The sequence below is a fragment of the Schistocerca cancellata genome, chromosome 4 (genome assembly GCF_023864275.1).
Source record: "Schistocerca cancellata isolate TAMUIC-IGC-003103 chromosome 4, iqSchCanc2.1, whole genome shotgun sequence".
Lineage (NCBI taxonomy): Eukaryota > Metazoa > Arthropoda > Insecta > Orthoptera > Acrididae > Schistocerca > Schistocerca cancellata.
The window spans coordinates 640,660,662-640,684,078 of record NC_064629.1 but is presented as its reverse complement, the minus strand read 5'-3'; the positions used below and the strand labels follow the sequence as shown (position 1 = coordinate 640,684,078).

Genomic DNA, 23,417 nt, shown 5'->3' with positions numbered 1-23,417 from the left:
TCCACTTATATCATGAACAATTTTCTCCGGAAACGCCAAACGGTAGCAATATTTTTTGATCTGGAGAGAGCATACGATACCTGTTGGAGGACAGGCATCCTTCGCACACTGTTCTCTTGGGGCTTTCGAGGCCGGCTGCCCCTTTTTCTTCGCGAATTTATGGCAGAGCGCACGTTTGGGTGCGGGTGAACCCTACTCTCTCCCGTACTTTCTCCCAAGAAAACGGGGTACCCCAGGGATCCGTGCTGAGTGTTGTACTGTTTGCCATCGCCATCAATCCAATTATGGATTGTCTCCTTCCTGATGTCTCGGGCTCCCTCTTTGTGGACGATTTTGCGATCTACTACAGCTCTCAACGGACCAGCCTTCTTGAACGGCGTCTTCAAGGATGTCTCGATCGCCTCCACTCGTGGAGCATCGAAACCGGCCTCCGTTTCTCACCCAGTAAGACCGTTTGTGTCAATTTTTGGCGACGTAAGGAGTTTCTTCCGCCCTCCTTACATCTAGGTCCTGTCAACCTTTCGTTTTCAGACGTCGCTAAATTCTTGGGTCTTATGTTTGACAGAAAACTGTGCTGGTCCTCCCACGTTTCCTATCTTTCGGCTCGCTGTCTGCGATCGCTTAACACCCTCCGTGTCCTGAATGGTACCTCCTGGGGAGCGGACCGAGTGGTCCTTCTCCGCCTCTATCGCGCCTTAGTGCGCTCGAAATTGGATTATGGAAGCATAGTCTACTCCTCTGCTCGGCCGTCTATTCTTCGGCGTCTCGACTCTATCCACCACCGTGGATTACGTTTAGTGTCTGGAGCTTTTTACACTAGCCCTGTGGAAAGCCTTTATGCTGAGACTGCTGAACCTCCGCTGTCCAATCGGCGAGCAGTCCTCCTGAGTCGTTATGCTAGCCATCTGTCTTCCATGCCTGCTAATCCAGCCCATGACCTTTTTTTCGACGCCTCCTTTGATGTAGGGTATGCAGGCCGCTCCTCCTCCCTACTACCCCCGGGAGTCCGCTTCCGTCAACTGCTCCATTCTCTTTCCTTCCGCTTTCCTAAAACCACCTTGACAACTTGGGGTACAGCACCTCCTTGGCTCCGTCCCCGGATCTGCCTGCTCCGTGACCTTTGTCAATTTCCCAAGGATGGTACCCCTACACTTGTTTATCGTCGGGCATTTGCTGCTCTATGTGCACAAATGCTGGACGCCACATTTATTTACACCGACGGCTCGAAAACATCGTTAGGTGTAGGGAGTGCCTATATTGTTGGCGACACCCCAAATCGCTTTCGGCTTCCCGACCAGTGTTCGGTTTATACTGCGGAGCTTTACGCTGTTCTCCAGGCTGTCCACTACATCCGCCGCCATCAGCGGATACACTACATTATCTGCTCCGATTCTCTCAGCTCTCTCCTCAGTCTCCAAGCTCTTTACCCTGTGCACCCTCTGGTCCACCGGATTCAGGACTGTCTGCGCTTGCTCCACCTGGGGGGCGTCTCGGTGGCGTTCCTCTGGCTCCCGGGACACGCTGGTATTTGTGGGAATGAGGCGGCCGATATAGCGGCCAAGGCTGCAGTCTCTCTTCCTCGGCCAGCTATTCAGTCGCTACCCTTCACCGATCTACGGAGTGGTTTATGTCGCAAAGTTGCTCATTTATGGCATGCGCATTGGTCGGCACTTCCCCGTAATAAATTGCGGGAAGTGAAAGCCCTTCCTTGCGCTTGGACCTCTTCCTCCCGAACGCATCGTCGAGAGGAGGTAATTTTAGCTAGACTCCGCATAGGGCACTGTCTTTTTAGCCATCGACATCTTTTAAGCGGCGATCCTCCCCCTCTCTGTCCCCACTGCTCTCAGCTGTGGACGGTACGACACCTTTTAATTGAATGCCCGTATTTTAATCCGTTACGCTCCCGTCTACAGTTATCGCCTGATCTATCGTCGATTTTAGCAGACGACACGCGCTCAGCCGACCGCGTTCTCCAGTTTATTAGTGACAGTGAAATGACGTCAGTCATTTGAAGCTTTTTTTGGGGACAACCACCCCCTTTCTGTAGTGGATTTTTAAGCATTCCTTCTATTTTTAGTTTCTCCAATTTTATGACTTTGTTCCCATTGCTGCTGGTTTTCAATTTCGGTTTTTTACTGTCTTAAGTCACGGGCTGGGCGCTAATGACCATAGAAGTTTTGTGCCCTAAAAAAAAAAAAAAAAAAAAAAAAAAAAAAAAAAAAAAAAAAAAAAAAAAAAAACCAGTGGATTGCTTCCGCAACACCTGTCCCCTTGTTATCTCTGCTGTTGTGATGGATCCAGTGCTCGGGCAGATTGTACATGATACAATATGGGTGGCCCAAACAGCCGCTGGGCCAGGCATTGGATCCCTGTCAGAATTTGTATGTGTTGTGCCATCACCTCTCCCTCTTGGATGGTGTTATTCTCTTGCTGACAGAAGTATTTACTCCCTGCGCTGTGGTTCCAGTTGTTCTGTGGTGGGTGATCCTCCACGTATTATATCGAGGTCACTGGGAGATCTCTCTCACAAAATTGTTGGTGCACTGCCATGCGTTTTGACGGGTTATTGATCGGGAGGTGGAACACTTTGGCATCACCTGCTGCAAATGTTCAGGTCAGCAGGTGGTGCTGCACACTTTTTTGCCGCGGTTGGTCCCTACCCAGCCTTGGGAAAGAGTGCACTTCGATTTCACTGGTCTTTTCTTTAGTCACTTTCTGGTTATTGGCAATTGACGTTTTTTCTCATTTTCCTTATGTTGTTTGTTGTCCATCTGCGACAGATGTAACTGTCAAGGCCCTGTCAGAGATATTATCCACAGAAGGCTTGCCTTGCTCCCCATTTTTGTACAGTGGTTCTCAGTTTGTGATCCAATCTACAAGGACTTCTGTACATACTATGTCATTTGCAACGTCATGGCACCTCCCTTCCATCTGCAGTCAAACTGTGAGGCAGAATACCTTGTCCAAGCATTTAAGACCTGTGAAAAAGTATGTAGATTTCCTTGTTGAGGAGGTGCTCACATTCTTATAAGCTCTTACAGAATGATGCCAATTAGGGCCAAGAGTCCTGAAGAGCCCATGCACGGCCATCAGCTGCGTACACTACTCAGCCTCTGGTGTCCATCAGTGGTGCCATTTTTGTTGACATTCACACAGGTCACACATCTGGGCCAGGGAGTTTTGATGGCACTCTCACTGGATCTTGGCCAGCAGGATCGCCATGTCTTCGTGGTTCATGCCAAAGATTGACTCATGGCATTCCACAAAGCAGTTGCATCCTAGGAGGAGTGCCCCTCTCCTTGGATCCACAGGCCCGACGCCCCAGTTTTTGTTGGCCCTGGCAGCTCCTGGGGCCCAGTCGTGACTGCCTACCCCAGTGGTCAGGCCTTAGTTGGCACCGATAGAGGGTTTGCTTCCTGCGGCTGGTGCTAGCATCTCCCACTGTGCTGAGCAGATGCTACTGTCAGTGATGATGGAGTCCAGGTCTTTGTCACTGGAGCCTCTCGTCTCCAGTCCGCCATCATTGTTGCATGTGCTGGCGCCTCTTGTTGTGGACTCTGACATCCAGGTGTCTCCCGGCCTCCGTTGCTGGCCCTGGCCCCCAGTTGCTCTGAGGCCCATGGGCAGCGGGTGTGCCCTCGTCCCAGTCACTCTCATCCGTACATGCTGGTTTGGGCAGATTCAGAACTTTTAGTGCATTTGGCTGCCACTCCCGGCACCACTACAAATGCCGTGGATATCTCTTCAACTGTAGCATCATGGATGGCGATGCATGGGCATTCCCCCCCCCCCCCCCCCCCCACCACCACCACCACACACACACACACACACACACACACACACACACACACACAAGGAAAGAGTTGTCTAGTATAGCATCACCCTGGTTACTACACCTACCACCCAGAGTGAATGTAAGTCGGGCCACTACAGCAAGCTGTTGTCCACATGTGGTGGAAGGAATTCGCTGCATACATACTTAAGTGTATTTGGGAAAGCTTCCATTTCACCTTAATAAGGCAGCTAGCAAAGTGGCTAACATACTGGATTATTAGTTACAAGGAATGGGGACTGAAATTCCCCTCTTGCTGTAATCATTTAATTTTTTCATGTGATCACCAAGATACTATTATCAGCAATTTTCTCTCCTATCCTTTGTGATATAGTGTGCTGTCAAAAACACAAGTTCTCAAATTAACGTATGAGGTCATGCACATATCCAGGGTATTATATACAAGGTGTGTGAGAAAAGTAATGAGGCTGACAGCACTGTGAGTAATCTGGCAATCCTGTGTTGTTCTACTTGTGTAGACCAATGTGTTCATCCCTTTCAGATGCTCAGTCTGAGTTTCAGCTCCATACAGCCATTACATGATTTTTTTAGAGTGCCATAAGTGAAGTACGTTTTACGTAACTAGAACAGCGGAATTTAGAGCAACGTTATGCCAAGTAGTTTTGTGTTAAACTTGGGAAATCCCCAAGTGTGATCTTTGAAAAGTTGAAACAGGCATATGGGGAACATTCCTTGTCAAGAGCACAAGGTTTTCATGGCACAAATCATTTTTGGAAGGCTGAGAACACATTGAAGGTGAACCTTGCTCAGGGAGATCTTAAACTTCAAAAACCAAGAAAAACATTGAACTCGTGTATGTGCTTGTGAGATCAGACTGACTTTTAACAATAAGGATCATGGATGACCTGTTAAATGTAAACACTTTCACTGTACATCAGAATTTGACTGCTTTTGCACATACGAAAGGTTTGTGCCAAAATGGCACTGAAAAATGTCACAAATAAGCAGAAGGACAACCGAAGAAATATGTGCATTGATCTTCTTGAGAGGACTGCCAGTGATCGTGAATGGTTGAGCCACGTGATCACAGGTGATGAATCCTGAATTTTTGTGTACAATCCTGGGACAAAGCAGCAAAGTGAGGAGTGGCACACTGAGACAACTCCTCAGACAGGAAAAAACTTGAATGAGCAAATCAAATATCAAAACAGTGCTTTTTTGACTGTAGGGGTTTTAAATAGTCTTTGAAAGGTTCAGCAAGAGCGTGAATCAAGCGAGCCTGGACATTGCAGATAAGTGGATGCTGCGTCATGACAGAGCACCGTGTCACACAGCCACTTCCATCACCGAATTTTTGACTTCAAAAGGCATTCCAGTTGTTCCACAGCCCCCTGTTCATGTGATCTAATTCCTTTTGACTTTAACTTTCACTGAAATTGAAAAAATGTCTCCACAGGATGACTCTGGAGAATGTTCAAATGAAATGTGACCATCATATTGAAGGTCGTACCAGTTGAAGCCTTTCAGCACTGGTGCCAAGACTGGGAACAAAAACTCTTCCGGTGTGTAGCTTCAGAAGGGAACTACCTTGAAGAGGAAAGTATTATTGTTTGAAAAAAAAAATAAATAAAAACTTTGGAAGATGAAAAATCGGTCTCATTAATTTTGTCACACACCCCTTATGTTTGAGGAGCAATAAGTCCCTCATTTTATCCCCTAATCCAATACTAGTTCTGTATTTCAACACGAAGGAAAATATCTCAGTGTTTTTATGTGGAACCATAAGGGTCTTAACCCTAGGACGCCTAAGGGGGAGGGGGGGTGTTCGTTGAACCCACCATTTTTTTATGTCCCCTGCTTTTGCCCAAGTAACTTTCATACTACATATTCCATTTGAGTTATTGTTTGTTGGCTATTTTTTGAAATGTTAGTGTCAATATATTTTATAGAAAATTCCTGCTTTGAAAGAAAAAATAAATAAACTTATTATGGGTCCAACAACCCCCCCCCCCCCCTTAGGCTTCCATGCTATAGAAAATTTCCCTTAGTAAGATTTCATATTTCTCATTTCTACATCAATGCTAGTTAGTTTCTTGTTGGTTGGTATTCTTGATATTCACAACAATCAGTTTACTTTCAGAGGAAGTGATTGTTGATGTCTGTCAGCTGTTATTTATCTTGTAAACTTGCAGTGAGTTAGTGCAGTTCCCTACTGTTCACACCCAGACTTAGAAATGACTAAAAGAATATGTGACTTGTCTTTAGAAAGAGTTGTGAATGAAATTTTAGATGAAGATTCTGACTCTGGGAGTGAACGTGAATATGAGGATGGTGTTATGGAGTATGATTCAGATTGGAAAGTGATGTGGATGTTAGAGAAGATGAAGATAGCGCAGCTTCCGGCAGTGACCATCAGGATGTTATTGTGGCCAAGTCTGGAAGAAGATACATAACCACACAGCCTAGAATTCCTCGGAGGCCTGTTACTAATATAGTAAGAGAGCAGGCAGGAGTAACTCCAGCTGATGTTTGCCATTCACCTGGAGAAGCCTTGAAGTTACTTCTTACGCCTGACATCATGGATGTTATAGTAAAACATTCAAATGAAGAGGCAGTTAGGCGAAATGTTACTTTGACTAATGAGAAAGAATTGTATGCCTTTATAGGAATCCTGATACTTATGGGGGCAAATAAGCACAATTCTGTCAGTGTACACAGTCTTTGGTCAGACCTAATGGGTCGGCCAGTTTACAAGGCTAATGGCAAGAGAATGTTTCAAGGAACTTATTGCAATCATAAGGTTTGATGACAAAAGTACCCGCCAGCTAAGAAGGGAAGCAGACAAGTTCACAGCAATCCATGATGTTTTCAACAAAGTGAATGATAGGTTTCCACTACCATATAAACCAGGGGTCCACCTCACCATTGATGAGATGCTCAGCTTGTTTAGAGGGCACTGCCCCTGCAAAGTATTTATGAAGGATAAACCGGACAAGTATGGCATCCTTATACTCATGATGTCTGATACAGCTGACAGGTGCGTCTTGAATATAGAACCCTATGCAGGTAATTTTCAGAATTTGTTGAAAGAAGAACGGGGTTCAGCAGCTGTCGTCAAACGTCTGGTAGCACCTGTGAAAAATACTGGTCGAGATATTACTACAGGCTGATACTACACATCGGTGGATTTGGTGGAAGAGTTATACCAAGACTACAAAGTTACTACAGTAGGAACTCTCCAGTCAAACAGGAAGCATATTCCAGACATAATGAAGAACACGTCAAATCGAGAGCTATGTTCATCAATGTTCTTGTTCACAGACCCATCAACAGGTAGGCCTCCAGTAACTTTGGTGCTCTACATAGCAAAAACTAAACCAAGTATAAACTTAGTGGTGTTGTCAACAATGCACCAAGATAAAGGCACTGTTGGAGGAGAGAAGAATAAAACCGAGATAAATGCATATTATAATTCCACTAAAGGTGGAATTGATACCATTGATCAAGTGGCGCGTATGTTCACCTGTAAGAGGGGCACAAAGAGATGGCCTCTATCTGTATTTTACTCTCTCATCGACGTTTGTGCTATCAATGCAACCACCATATTCATCCAGCAACATCCAAGATGGAATGAAAAGAAACACAACAAACGGAAACTTTATCTTCTGCAAGCTGGGGTGGAACTAGTGAAATTGCAGGTAGAAGAAAGAAGTGTCAATGCAAGAGTGTTATCTAACCAAATTGTTCAATCAATGGAAACTATTCTACAAAAGAAAATCAAAGAAGTGACAACAGAAGCACGTCAGCCTCCTGCAGGGAAAGGTCGGTGCCATATTTGAGCAAGAGAAGCTAAAACAAAGAAGCAGAAGTACAACAATCTAAGTAAACCAAAACAGTATTGTGGACAGTGTCATAAACATGTGTGTAACACACAATCAGAAAAAATTGTGAGGTGTGTCTCTTGCCTTGAAGTTGAGGACTCAGAGTAGTCTATTGTATATGAACACATCTGTATTTTGTATTGTAATATGTCAATTTTTTATTCACTCAATCCAATATTTATAACAATTAACAACATTTATAAACCGATGCCTTAGTTAAAACACATAAACCATTTTGAAACTTGTAATTTTTCTTCAGTAAACTTATTTAATACCTGTGTGCTCGCCAAACCACCCCCCCCTCCCCTCTTAGGCATCCAAGTTTGAAAAAAAGGCTTGGGCATCCTAGGGTTAAGAAGACACTTTTATGAACTGAAATTCTTGACGTGGGGAATTCTTCTACATATCCATTTCTGAACAGAGTAAATTTAAATTCTTTGCTGTTGCATGCGTAAATATGTTGTGTCAATAAGCTGGTCTCAATGTGAAGAAAGTTAAGGGGATGTAGGTGTCATATTTGTTAACAACATCTATACTTCTCAAATTTTCCTTCATCAGCAATGTGTTTTTTGGTACATGCTTATTTCTGACACGCAGTGCATGTTTTTCTAGTTAGTATGCCTAATGGCTGAGATATTCTCACCAACTCATTATGTCAATTCCCCTGCCATGTTTTGTTCCTTTTTCTAGGCACTGAAATACTCCGCACTTCAGTAGTTTTTATAGTGTCTCACTTACTACATACATAAAGAAAAACCTCACTGTGCTTGCTCAGTGACTGCCTAGTATCAATCTCAAATTTCAAGGATCTCTTTACTTGTTTACAATATGGGTTCTGCAGATTTTAACACTTCATAACTCATCTCACGTTAGGCAATTTTATAGCAATCTTTACTACTTGGAAAACATTTTACAGGCATGTATTTTGAGTTTCATCAGACTTCTGGTACTGTAGAGAGGAAAAGGGTGAATTGGGCTCCACAGATGGTGACTTTAGATGCTTCGCCATTTTCATATAATCTTTCCTCTCTCAAATATTCATTAGATTTTAAGTCAGAAATCTTCAGTTAGATAATTTTCAACAATAATGTGGAGGTTAACTAGATGCTTCGCCATCTTCATATAATCTTTCCTTTCTCAAATATTCATTAGATTTTAACTCAGAAATCTTCAGTTAGATAATTTTCAACAAGAATGTGGAGGTTAACGCAGTAAAGTTCAGTTTTTAATTTCCCTTTATAATATTCATTAGTTAGCCAAGAAAAACACAAATGACACTTTGTTCATTGACTGCCTGGTGCCTTGCAGGGAACTATAGATGTGTGGGAATTATTCTGTCATTGTTATTCTTGCATTTTATGTATGTATAACAAAGGAATATATTTCCTGTGTAAATATGTTCTATGAATTTTAAAGACAGTCTGTCACATATTGTTTTGGGCTTTTCGTTAGTGCTTTCTGTTCAGACAGTTGGAGGAAGTGGGAAGGGGGATGTTTACCTAATACAGGGCATGGCTTTTCATAAAAGGAACCTTGTCAGTATTATCATTCTAAATCTGTTTAATGTTCTAAACTATGTGACATTGAATGAGTAACTTTGTTTGTTATTCCATAAATTCAGTGAATTTTGGATACAGAAATCAAACCAATTAAGGATTGCTTATTGCTGTGAAAGATCGGAGTTAATAAAATGCCTTGCCATACTTGTGTGCCTTATAGGGGACAGACTACATGTGTCATGGAAGTGTGTTGAACTGAACACAAATGTTGCACTTGCCTTCTGCAACCTATTAACTCTGCTTTTGCCAAGCACTACATCAACTGTACATTCAATGAAACATGAGATAAAACAATTTTTGCCACATAGCCATTATTTTGGGACTTCCTATTTTAGGTCTTCATTATTAAAGACTCAGTAGGGGTACGCATTGTGGATAACCTTATTAGCCATGATATGAGAGCTCTACCTCAGAAGAGTAACAATCCTTCATGCAAAGGGCCATGCTACGCAAGCTACGAGAAGATCCTGACACGGTGCTCCTTCCAACAGATAAGGGAAACACCACTGTGCTGTTGCTCTGTGAGATCTGTGACCAGAAGATGTATAGCTCGTTGAGTGAACCAATGTACCAGAAGATTGATAAAGACCCTAAGGGAGTGTAGAATGTATAACATTGTCATTGTTGAATTCTTCATCCCTTCCACATGAAGTTGCAAAAAGATTGAGACCTCACAGCTCTGTTCCACTAAGGTTATATGGGCTTCCAAAGATTCACAAAGATCTTCAATTAAATTCTGCTGTGAGCAATATAGACTTAGACATTTTGCATGTTTACTGATACTTCATGTGGTGTGTTCAAAACTCCAGTCACTTTATTAACAGACTAAAGTAACTTCAACTCACTGAGTCTGACTTATTAGTAAGCTAAGATGTCGTCTCTCTTCACTAGGGCCCCTCACGTGGTGTCATTGTAACTCATCAGCAGTACATTCAAAGCTGATATAACAGTGTTATTTCATCATGCCCTTTCTTCAGCCTAATTTCTATTTATCAGTGAGTATTTTGAACAAATTGCTGTTGTTTCCATGGGCAGTCCTCTCACCACTCTAGTAGCAAACATTTTTATGGAAAACTTTGAGGAGAGGGGCTAGATTTGATATAACTTAAAACTAAAAGTCTTCTGGCGATATTTAGTTGATAATTTTGTAGTAAGGTCCCATGGTGAAGAAGAAATGTCAAGCTTTCTGTAGCACCTGAATTCAGTCCATGAGGACTTATAGCGGAAGTGGAGAACGGCGGCTGCCTGCCATTTCTGGATGTCTTGGTCAGTCGGAAAGTGGATGGATCATTGGGGCATTCTGTTTACCATAGGTCCACACGTACAGACCTGTATTTGCAGGCATCTTGCCACCACCACCTGTCACAAACTATGGGTATCCTTTGAATGTTGGTGCACTGGGCCACGTTGTGTCTGATGGAGACAGCCTAGCAAAGGCTATTTTAGCAGTAATCCAAGCACTTTCAAATTGAAACTGAATAGTTTCTTCGTGGGTCACTCCTTCTATTCTGTTGATGAGTTCCTTGAAAAATTAAGCTGATTCTTATTGTATTGTTGATTGCATTTACTTAAACTTATGGAGTGACTTTTTTCGGGTTCATTAACATTTATTTTTTATCTGTTATTACTTTTATGTTGTAATTTCATGTACTGACACATTCCATGACCTCAGGGATTTGCTCCTCAATTTGGTCCTACAGAACTTGATGTGTAAATAAAAAAATAAAAAAGGAGCTGGCACACCTACAGTCTTTGTTAAAAAATAGTGGATATTCTACAAACCAGATCAACACAGCTTTTAAGGATGAAGAAATCTGATAATTCAAAATCAAGATCAAGAGAAGAAGGAGCAGTTCAAGCCCAGGGGTTTCCTCCCATATCCCTCCAGTATTTCATCTAAATCAGGCAGAATTATAAGGAAATATCATGTCAAAGTAATCTTCTGCCCACCTACAAAGACTTGAGCTCTTCTCAGTTTGGCAAAGGATGATCTGGTTTGTGGAATGATGGATTCTACTCAATACCTTGCCAAGTGACAAAGCCTACATTTATTGAACATGATTGCCAAACTCGCCTTTTGCAGCCCAGTAAGTCAGCCATAACTGAGTATCGTATTTCCATGGGACATTCCATGGGTTATTCAGCCAGAGAAATCTTGGCCACGATGCTATCCTTCTGGGGTTCAATTGTTAAATCGGAGGAGTCGGAGGAAATACGTTTGTTGGAAGATCCGATTAATCCTGATGGTGGCTTTCAACTGGATAAGGCATGGAACCTGGTGAGTCCTTCAGAAAGAAAATATTTTATGACTAATGGCACATAGAAGGATAGTTACTTTTATTAATTTGCCATCTGAATTTTAGCTCTGTGAACCCACATGTTGACGGAGAGCACGCATGTAGTATCACCATTACACATGTGCCTGCGCACTATAGATGAAGATGTATTCGAAAAGGACATGAAACTTGCCAGAATTCACTTGTTCAGCAGCTGCCTTTGTACATGAATTTCTGCACCTGATTTTGGAAAAGAGTTAGCGATGTGAACTAGCAATCTCCATTGCAAAATACTCACCTGAAGATGACTGAATGGTTGTCAGCCGAAATGCCATTGCAAGAAGTTGATATCATCCCGCTGCAATCCCAAAACTTCATGGAATATATATGGAGCTGCCCAAGCCACGTGGCGGTGTGGTTAGTCTTGTTATTATGATGATGACATGTGCAGCATGCATACTGTGTGCTAATTAATACTGTATTTACTCGAATCTAAGACGCACCTGAAAAATGGGACTCGAAACAAAGGAAAAAGAAATTTCCCGAATCTAAGCCGCACCTGAAATTTGCGACTCGAAATTCAAGGGGAGAGAAAAGTTTTAGGCCGCACCTCCAAATCAAAACAAAGTTGGTCCATTGTAATAGGTCCATTGTAATATGAGACACAATTTAGGTCGAATGTATGACGATACAGCTACAGTACTTTGGTTCGAGTCGTAAGCTTAGCAGTCAAGCTTTACCAGGTACCCAGTGCTATGCGTCAGGCGCTCCGTCCATATTTATACGGGTACCCTTCCTTTTTCATGTGCTATGCCTGGTTTGAATCGATTGCTTATTTTACTTTGATCTGATAAGTGCCGTTTTCTTTGTTATAGGTGTTTACACCACTCTAAGCTGAAAATGCATTACTGTACTGTGTCATGCATTGTTTGTCGCATTCTTATAGTGCGTGTTTACGGCCTGTCGCCACTCGTGGCATGGCTTGCTTTTGTGCGCACTACTGACACTTACAATTAAAAAAAAAAAAATGGCAAGAGACTGCTATTTGTTGTTACTTACACTGCTGCTTTCTTTGATAATGATCAACAAGAACCAAATAATAGACTACGTATGATAGAACATGTTCTGAACGAGAGTTAGGCGAAAATTTTCCTCCATTTGAAAATCTTTGCAGCCACTTCTTTAGTAGATCAAATTCTGCACAGAAATTAGTCATCTTAGATTTAAAAATCTAGTCAGTTGCCGTGCTTCATTTCTGACTGTATCACTATTGGGCATAAGAATAATACGAATATAAACATGACATGATACGTATATTCTTCCGCGTTTGCTGTTGTCTCACTCTAGTTTTGTAGTTTATTAGGCAGTCAGGATTTAAATGAGATAGCAGCAAACATGAAAGAATACATGGCAAAATGTTTATATTCGTATTATTCTTATGGTGAAGAGAATAGTGCATGTGATTCACATTTCATCAGGTTCCTATTAGCAACCATCTCTTCTCACAGGTAGGAAAAAATTCAGAACATAGAGTTGGCCATATTGACAAACATCCCAAACAGTCTTGCCAGTCGTATTTTCGTAGTACATTGAAATTCTGCTACATTCGAAGATGAACAATACGGAATTTGTATTTACTTCGTTGGATAATGTATGAAAATGCAGTGGTCGAAACTCGGGGCGGAGAAAAAAAGCTCGTCTTCCACCTTTTTTTTTTTTTTTAATTTATTTACTGATGCAGAGGTTTTGGCGCCAGTATTTATCTTTGTGCCTACAAAGCATGCCTGTGTAGCGCTACATACATTCGACGGCAGAAGTTAGTTGTGGCGGCACCTACCAACATGTTTCAGAACTTCCGCTTGCTTTGCACTCGATTCTAAGCTGCAGGCGGTTTTTTGGATTACAAAAACCGGAAAAAAAGTGCGGCTTAGATTCGAGTAAATACGGTAGTCCAACATTCCCCCAGGGGCCTCACCATTCTTCAGTGAGTACGTGCTTGGCTACTACGGGGCCCCAGCCTTTGCAACACTACTTCCTCTTTTTGTGCTGCAAACCCATGCTTCGACTTTCTTTTACCTTCTTTGACTTTTTGTTGGATGGCGCTTTTGGTGCAGACCGTGCCTGGACTTGGTTCACAATTTTGGTCTTGATTTCTAGTTTCACTCCAAGCATTATCTTCATCTTCCATTAATGATTATATGGCCCCGTTACTGGTTTTGGCCTGCCATCTTTTCAAAATTTTACAGAAATGCGTGTCATGCAGGCAAGCTCTTCCACTGTTGTATATGCTACGCCTCTGTGCCCTTCCACCCAGGCACTGCACACTCCCTATGTTTGCCATGGTGTATGTGCCCATCGTGACTGGGGCACGGGGACTCCTGGCAATGGCCAGGTACCCATTGCTGTGGCTGGTTGGCACCTGTGGGGAGAGTCCCCATTCGAAGTGGGTGGCACCGTGGTGGATAGTTCACATACAAAGCGACTTAAACTTTCTCTCACTGGTAGTCACATGGCCCAGCAGTTTCTTCAAATGAAAAGGCCTCATATGATGCAACAAAGTATGATCCCCTTGTCTTCCCTTCCCTGGCCACGCCGTGGGAGGAACACAAGACTAGATGACAAGTAATAAAATCCTCCCCCAATACCTGGTCTGTATCAGGACCAATGGGGACACCATTTGGGCCACAAAGCCTGTATTGGTGCTACCGGGGCCTTCATTTTGGCTGTCAAGGGTAATACGTTGCCTGATGAGGTCAAGGTGATGGTCTACTCGAGTGACATGAAGCCCTACGTTCCTTGTGTGAGATGTTTCAGGTGTATGAAGTTCAGAAATATGTCTTCCCGTTGCACCCCTACCCCTTTGTGTAGGGAATGTGGATGTTTGCTGCATGCGAACATTCTGTGTGCCCCTCCCCCCAGCTGTGTAAACTGCAGTGAGTTCAACTCTCCCTGCCCACAAAATTGGTCCAATTTTAAGCATTAGAAGAAAATCCAGGACTATAAGACCCTTGAAAAGCTCACATATCCAGAGGCCAGAAAAAAGTATGAGCATATTAATCCCACGAAAATGACACAATCTGCAACATTGTTGCCTTCTCTGTTGACAGTGTTATTTGATATTGTTGTCCTTATATGACAACAATTTTTTGCTGAGTGTCACCTACTGGGTACTGTACGAAATGTGCTGTCACGGGCTGTCACGCGTGACTTTCAGTTTTCACCCCCAAGACTCGTGTCATGCACTTCTGTTGCCGTTGTACTGCCCACACACATGCAGAGCTTTGTCTGGACAATCAATTACTTTTTGTAGTTGAGACACTGGTCTTTGGTTCCTCGCTGACATGGCTTCCTCACCTTCGCTAAATTAAGTGAAAGTGCTGGTGACACCTCAGTACACTTCACTGCTTGGGTGCATATTGCTCTACCATTTTGAGGCTCTATGAAGCCCTGATTCTGTCCCATCTTGATTATGAGACTTTTGCATATGGTTCAGCATCACCCTTAGCATTGTGGATACATAATCTCATTCATCATTGTTCAGTCCGACTTGGACAGGACTTTTCTGAACTAGTCCTATGAAGAGCCTGCTAGTCAAGGCTGGAATCCTGCAATTACCTACAGGCAGGCTGCTGAATTATGCTATACACATTTGTAGCTTCCCTGAATGTCCCAACTACTGTGTCCTTTTCCGTGGGATGGAGCTCCACCTCCCACAACCACGACACAGAACTGGGTTTACAATTGCTGCATGCCTCCAGTGTCTGTTTGGAACTGCAACTTCCTCCACTATCGCATCTGGTCAGGGAGACATCGCATCTGCCCTCATGGCTTGTGTCTTGACCTCGGATTTGTCTCGAAGTACCCTTTGATCCAAAAGATTTCGCTGACCCCACAATTTTTCGCCACCTGTTCTTGGCTATCCTTGAGAAGTATTAGGGTTTAGAAATGTTATCCACTGATGGCTAACAGTCATCGGACAAACAGGCTTTGCATACACACATGCACGGTGCAGTGAACTCCACTCCTTGTCAAACAGCTGCAGTGCCTTAACAGCTGTATTGATGGCCATTAAACTTAACTTTTGGCATGTTCGTTCTTGCACTGGCAAGAGTATCTTAATCTGCAGTGATTCCCTTAGAAGCCTTGAGGCTATAGACCAGTACTACTGTCCTCATGCACTGGTTATGGCTATCCAGGATCACTGACCTCCATCAAATTGGACAGCCAGTAATTTTCATTTGGACCTCTGGTCATGTTGGGGTTTCAGGAAATGAACGAGCTGATCGATTGGCCAAGCTGACCATGAGGATGTCAATTCTGGAAGAGGAGTCCCAGATCTGGACCTTCTGTCATTTGGACACCATCGATTGCTGGAAGTCTGGAACTCAGAATGGTGTGCCCTGATCTCCCGAAACAAACTGACAACAAGCATGTGACAGTCTTCACTGCATGATTTTCAGAGGGAACCCACCATCCTCTGTCAACTGTGCACTGGCCACACTTGGCTGACTCAGGGTTACATTCTCTGATGTGAAGATCCCTCTCACTGCTGATGCAGAACCCACCTTGCGGTGGCCCAGTTACTCATGGGCTGCCCTAATTTGACTGCTTAGAGGCAGCATCTTAATCTTCCTGACACGCTACCTCTGGTGCTAGCAAACAATGCCAAAGTGGCTGATCTGGTGTAATGTTTTGCTCGTGAACGTGGTTTCTATTCAACCCTGTAGGGTAGGGCTATTTGGCCTCATTGACGGACTGAGAAGTTGGTGAGGCACCCCTCTTTTCCCCTCCTCCTCCTCCTCCCCCCCCCCCCCCACCCCCCCCACCCCTGGGTCCCTAGTCGGCCCTTGCTCAGTAGCCCAGCATGGCCTCTACCCTTCCCACCTTTTTATTCTCTGTGTTCTTTTTCATTTCTTTGTTTTAATGCCTTGTATTGACTGATCTTTTGATTACTTGTCTGTGCTATTCTTTTTTTTTTTGGGCTTTTATCTCTGATTTTTTTTTTTTTTTTTTTTAAGTTACACTTGGGATTTACAGGATTTGCCTTTTGCTTCCTTGCTTTGACGGGTTTGCCACTTACCGGATGAAGGGACTGATGATCTTGCAGTTTAGTTGTTTTCATTCCAAACCAATCAATAGTGCAACCTGGAAAGCCCATTTCAATCTTCACCAACTCACCTGCTGAGAAGTGGCATGTGCCCAGTTGGAGTACAGTGCTCACAAATAAACAATGACCAGCTACAACCCCAAAATTTTACTGCATAATCTTCGTCATTTTGTGCTACGACTGTTGAGAATATGGTTATGTACTCTACTGATACATGCTTCTATATTCTGTACTCATTCCTTTTTTGTTGTGACTGCATATTTTTGGTGTATGTGGTTTATTCTCCCTCCCATCTGAGTAAAACAAATAGACCTATAAGTGAAATGTATAGATTGTGACTTTGATTTCTGCTGTTGTAATTGCATTTATTTCTTTCAGGTATTTTGTGCATTCATGGAATATTCATAATGGGACCATCCTTTTAAACATGTGCGACAAACGAAAGGTACAGTGGAATAATTCAACAGTGACAGTGAGGTGTATTGAACAGTTTTGAGTACAAAACACAATAAAAATAAAAGAATGGTTATGTAGCTTCTTCACTGTTACTGAAATTCTGTTTTTATTTATTGTTGGTTGTGTTAAATATTCCATAGAAACTAAAATGAACAGATTTATGACTCTTAATGATGATCACAACAGAAATAAGTCAGTGTTATTGTACTAACTGATCATGTCCTCACATGGCTCACTTACTGCATAAATGCCAGACTGTACTCCAAGAATATAGTTCAGTCTCATTTGTATAGACCATATTCAGTATAATCATCTCTGAAGTGAAAACAAAGATATCTCAAGTCATTACTGATAGTATGAAAGTCTTGATGTAGGCTACTGTTATATTTTTAGACATGATCAAATTACCACGTAGAGTACAGTTGTCCAATGTGAGAAGATGTTTAACTAACGTCACCAACAAGTGGTGTCTTGCTTGCCCATGTAATTGCTACGCTATCATTACTACTATTTAGTTTACAGCATTGACAAATTCTTGCCAAATGAAATGAGATCTAATGGTCAAAAATGCAAAGTGCTATAATGAGCAACAGTGAATAGATTATTACTGGAAATCTTTCCTTCTAGTATCATTTAAGTGGTTGTCTTGTTGCTGCTGTTACCATAATTTTGTAGGACTTTCTTATTGGTTATTATGAAACTGATGATGACCTCTGTCAGTCACCAAGTAGGCAGTGTTTTCTTCCACCATTCGAAGTGTTTAAAAGCATTTTGACAGGACTTATTTCTACAGATTGCACTGCTTGTCTGTGACCTAACAGTCTTTGGATTAACACAATTTTGTTTACATCATTAGTGCAGAGCACAATGTTGTTCTTTTTGTATTTACATTATTTGATTATTAATGGAGGCAGACTTCATTTGTCTCTCTGTGAAGTGAGAGATGTTGCCAATGACAGAATATTTTGACAAAAAATACTCGTGATTCATATTTCCTTAAGACATCTCTTGGATTACACAGCTCCTGATGTTTGTTTGTGGTATCTGAAGGGCATTCCACCAACATGTGCCAAGGTGTGTATCTGTACTTGTTGCCCATGAGCAATTATGTGCTGGTTTGTGTAAACATACCTGGTTCATGTGCTTATGCTAAGGTAATTTGGCTGGCTGAATGCCAGATAAGTTTAAGAAGCTGCATTTCTTTGCTCCATTATAGTGAAACCTATGTGAGCAAAAATGTTTTCCTGATTGGAGATTAGATAGTTTTTCTTGTATTTACTGGTCTTGTTGCTGAGCAACAAATGTGCTGTCAGCAGGATGATAAAATAGTTTATCTTCAAATAAAATGTATCTAAAACAGATTCTTCAAAATGTTTTATAAAAATGTGTGCTGTACAATAGACTAAAAAATGACAGATTCGTGACTATGTTGTCATCAGTGACAATTAACAGACAACAGTATATCCAAGCAGCACCTAGGGATTTACCAGGTATTGTCATAATATTGTGCAATTATTATAGCTACTGCTCTTCAGGATTCAATATTTTACTGCAAGTATGTAAATGTGTTGAATCACAATTTGTTTAAATTTAATCATCGCTGAAGGTTATAGATGCTATTTCTCCTTATGATAATTGTGTGCTATACTATCTTTGTGGTTATGATACACTAGTGTAGCATTTTTGGGTAATGTACAAAAATGTAGAGAAATTTCCCACATCTTATCAGCTTGCTGCTATATCTTTCAGGCAGTCTTGGCTACTGAATAGACTGATTAATATTTATGTGCATTATATTAGCAAATGTTTGTTGCTCTCATACAAAGTTGCAAAATTATTGTGCTCTGATGAACATTAGGTATGGCTGAATGAGGTTATCATGGGGCGGATTTCATGAAAGTTCAATTTTTTTAAAAACACATATTGGAAGTACGCTGCAGCAGAACATAATTAACAGCTTAACATAGGGTGTTTCAAAATAATTAATCTGATTTAACAAGCGTATATCTTTTTACACGCATGCACCTACAACCTTAGGGTACTTTTTACAGTTAAGTTTAGGATACAAGTTTTCATTTATGTTTTAGGAGTGTTCGAGATACCCTCCACCACACACATGACAAACACCCAAATGATAGACAAACTCGTCCAATTCTTTTGGGAGTGAGTATGCTAGGCCATGTTGTAGTTCAACAAAATTGTTGGAGGGGGAGCCACATAGATGGAGTATTTCACAAGCCTCCACAAAATGGGGTCACATACCTGAGATCAGGTGACCTGAAAGGCCAATGATGCAATGTGAAATCCATATGCTCCTTATATCCAATTCATCCTTGAAGCAACTCATTATTATGAAATTCTGAGCCAGTTTGGTGGTGGTCTGTCCTGTTGAAAAATTCATCCTAAAATGCAATTTGTTGCTGTTTTATTGCCATTTAGTGTTGGCACACTTTGGACAGAATGATTAAGGTAGGGATATAGTTGCACTGGGGAATTGCGCCCCCCCCCCCCCCTCCCGCCCCACATGAACCAGTAACTTAACAAATTATGCCAAGGTAAGCTTCTAGATTCAATGTGTAAGTTAATATTTACAAGTTTCTCTTCATTCATGTAGAAGATAGTCTTGTGAAATTGGATGAATCTTTTTGAAACACCAAGTGTACCGTTCTGCCTTCTCTGGTTCTCTTGTGCGTAAAAATTACATTTTTGTAAACCTTTGTCAAGTAATGTCACATAATAGATCTTATTGATATTCCCTTTGTTTGCAAGGGACATGCTTTCATACAGAAAATATTGCCCTATTTGCATTCTTAGAGTAGATTATGATAAAAACATCTTAAAAGTGCTGCCTACCTGTACTAAATAGCAAACTGTGTCACTCATGTACTACACAAGGAACGCTTAATTGGCAGCACCTCTTATCTGTAAAGTATTAGCATTTTACTATGATGAGTAGTTTAACGATTCAAAATGAGTGTAAGAAAATGAATACTAACAACGTTTTTGCTTCTTATCACGAACTGAAGCATAAACAACTAGAGAAAATTTACAAATGTATTTGGTGCCTGATATTTTGAAATTTTGTAAAATTTATGTATCAGGATAGAGTTTGGGTATACGAAAATACAAGGCTATATGCAAATGTTCTAAAGAGAAGAAAATTGTCTCCAAATCTGGGTCATGAGACACAAATGGTACAGGAAATGACAAGTGTACCATAGCTAGGCATGTCAAATGAGGGGACATTACCTAAGGAACTTCAACTACTCAGTTATTTTCTCATAATGCAAGCCCCAAAAGCATACTTTGTACATTATGTTTACATGTCATAGTTGTCATCATCAACATTATTTGAGCTAGTAGTGCTGAGGAAGACTGTGCATAGCTGAAGCAAATGTTCAGGCAGCCTTGGAGTCACCCAATCACCGTCCACTGGGGCCTACCCTGCCAAGAGCCTCATTGGCTGCTCCACTTAAGACAATTATGCAAATGGACTAGGAAAATGAGAGGTCAACTCATGCCAGCTGTGATTGATAAAGAGAAGAATGCAAATTTTATGACTGTAGTTTTAGATGCAGAAGCCCACAGTCAATTGCTCCAAGAGACGTGTGCTGCTACATATTCCGACAATGAAATGTCACAAGAAGAATCACACACAAGTTACTTCACTGATGTACCTGGAATGATGGCTGCCACATCTTACAGTATACCTGCAGTCTGGCACAGGGCACAATTACAGCAAAGCTCTACTTCTGCATGCAGTTATAGTAGACACTTTTCCCACAAGAGCTGATTGAATGGGAGACTGGATCTTGCAAAAGGGTTAACATGGACAGAGGATTTGGGGGAGGGGGGGGGGGGACTGCTCTCTTAAAAAATTGCACCTTGAAACCCAACCCATCTGGCACCAACAAAAGCTCACCACAATCTGCCGCCGCCAACAGAAAGATACACAGTTCTGGCTGCGCAGTTGTCATGTTCGCTGCTCATGAGCATACATGCTAGTAACATGTTTACTCCATTTGCTGGCATTGCAAATGCTAATATGCTAGCAGCACCCAAAAGACAACGTATTCCACTGCCCATGGTGATGAAGTACAAAGTTCAAATAACCTACGGGAATGCAGCCAGCTGAGGTCATCAGCAATAGCAAATATTTTGACAGGTGCACACCCTGTCATTTTCAAGGCAAAACTGTAAAAATTAAGTGCTGTGTAAGGGAATTTAAAACCTTACCATGCAGAGAAATTAAGAAACACACACACACACACACACACACACACACACACACACACACACTTTCTCTCTCTCTCTGTCTCTCTCTCTCTCTCTCTCTCTCTCTCTCTCTCTCTCTTTCTCTTTCTAGCACACAACATTAATTAACAGTTGTCGATGACAGCTCCCAACTGCATTCCTGCAAGATGTTTGAACACTATATATGTTGAGAGAAACTCTAACTAGTACAAAGGTGATAATCAAACACTCTACTGACTATTCAGACACCACTGTGTAGAAGAGTTCAGTGAGCAAGGCAGGAAAAAAAAAATCAACGTTAAGACTGCAGCTGACTCCAGGAAGGTGATAAAAGAGGCATCAGTACTTAAGATGTCTTTCTACACAAGTGCCTCACAACAGGAGAAGCTTTTGAAGGTAGTAATAAAGAAACTACTGTTCATCATCTCCCTTGACTACATAAAAGAACAGTTTGAGAATATGGATTTTCCCATCCGGGCCATGGAGTGCATGAAATCACCCCACACCAGCCAGTATACACCACTTGCACTGGTCATTGCCATGAACACAATGGAGAACAGGAACATCTACCAACTTATGAGACTTGCTGACTTGCTGCAGTGAAAATCACCAGAGGGCCAGGAGAGGGCCTGTAAGGTGTTTTCGTTGCCAGTGCCTCAACCACATCGCCAGAAACTACTCTGTGGCAGCTGTCTGCATTAAATGTGCTGAAAACCACCTTACCGAAGAGGGCTGACTCAGACGCGTGAAAAACCCACCAGCAAATACTGCAATGCCGCTGCGTCCAGCTACTGAACAACAATGAAAAATAGCCACTAGGTGCCTTGACATCTTCTATGCTGCCTGTGTCTCTTCTGGAGGGATGCAATCCCAAATGACAGAGCCCGAGTCAGCAACTGTCACTCAAGGGATGAGCAGTGAAATGCAGACCGCTTCAATTACTACATCATCACTGGCTATGCCTGCTGCAACATGGTGTCTGAGCAAACACCCAAGACATCTATCTATGGGAGTACTACCAAACCCCAGGCAGAACACTTACTGAAAAGTCTCTGCCATCAGAAGCAAATGTAGCAAGTATCCAAAACTGTATGTTGCCTCAACTGCTGAGACACACTGGACAGTGTGCCTCCCGCATAGATGCACCACACCACATTGCTCAATTCACCAGGCTGTTGTCACAACTGAAAAAACTTTACTCCAATGTCTCCTACTTGATAGACCCCTTCCCATAGCAGATATGTGTTGCAGTTCAGAGGGCTCTACCAGCATCCACCACTATGCCTTCTGCTTCCCAGTATGTCACACATTAATGGACTTACTGTGATTCTGTGGAACGCCAATGGTCTCCACAGTGAAGCTGGTGAATCCTCCAGTTTCTCTGAGATGAATCATTTGGCATCTGCCTGGTGTGTGCAACTCGCCTTAAACCAAGTGTCTCTGTATGTGTACCAAATTACGCATGCTATCGAATGGTTAGACTAATGGGTGGTGTCATGGCAGTCGACATGTACCATTCCATCACCACTATCAAATTGCTGCACATGCCTTAACAACCCTGGAGGCAATTACAGTTGTTGGCCACATCAATGGTATGCATTTTTTCCATTGTGGTGTAAATGTTGCACAGAAGAACCCTTTATCCTGCTGACGTTACAACTCTCCTGTTGCACTGTAGCAATATTTTTCTTGCAAGAGATTTCAGTGAGAAATGGACTATATAAAACTCCCTAAACACCAGTGCCAGTGGATGCCACCTGGTAGTGTTGTTGAGCGCCATGATGCCATCACTGTGGGGCCATACAAGCCTACTACCTACTTCTACAACAGAGGCCAGCCCTACATGCTGGACCTAGTCATCATGAGGGGCACTGGAAAACAGATCTCTGCATCCATGGGAAATGCAGTCCTCAGATCACCTGTGTGTGGTGTTTGGCTCTGATTCTGTCACTGCATGGCCACACAGTTGTGGAAACAGGTATAGAGGTTCCAACCACCTCTTCCGAACCACAGCTGCAGAAGTGACAAGAGCTGCAGTTTGTGAGGATGCAGTCGCTTAGGAGATCCCTGCAACATTTCATCACAACAATG

At 42.3% G+C, this 23,417-nt stretch overlaps 1 protein-coding gene across 2 annotated transcripts in view; it reads left to right on the top strand.

The window, feature by feature from the left end:
• The window catches only part of LOC126184748 (cell cycle checkpoint protein RAD17), a 141,864-nt gene that overhangs the window by 19,113 nt on the left and 99,334 nt on the right, over nucleotides 1-23,417 (top strand). The window contains exons 2-3 of one of the 2 annotated variants that reach the window (XM_049927286.1): nucleotides 11,317-11,511; nucleotides 16,995-17,061. In XM_049927286.1, coding sequence (XP_049783243.1) covers nucleotides 11,477-11,511; nucleotides 16,995-17,061 — 102 coding nt within the window. In that variant the 5' untranslated portion in view covers nucleotides 11,317-11,476. The remainder of the gene's footprint in view (nucleotides 1-11,316; nucleotides 11,512-16,994; nucleotides 17,062-23,417) is intronic. The other variant, XM_049927287.1, reaches the window with a different exon arrangement.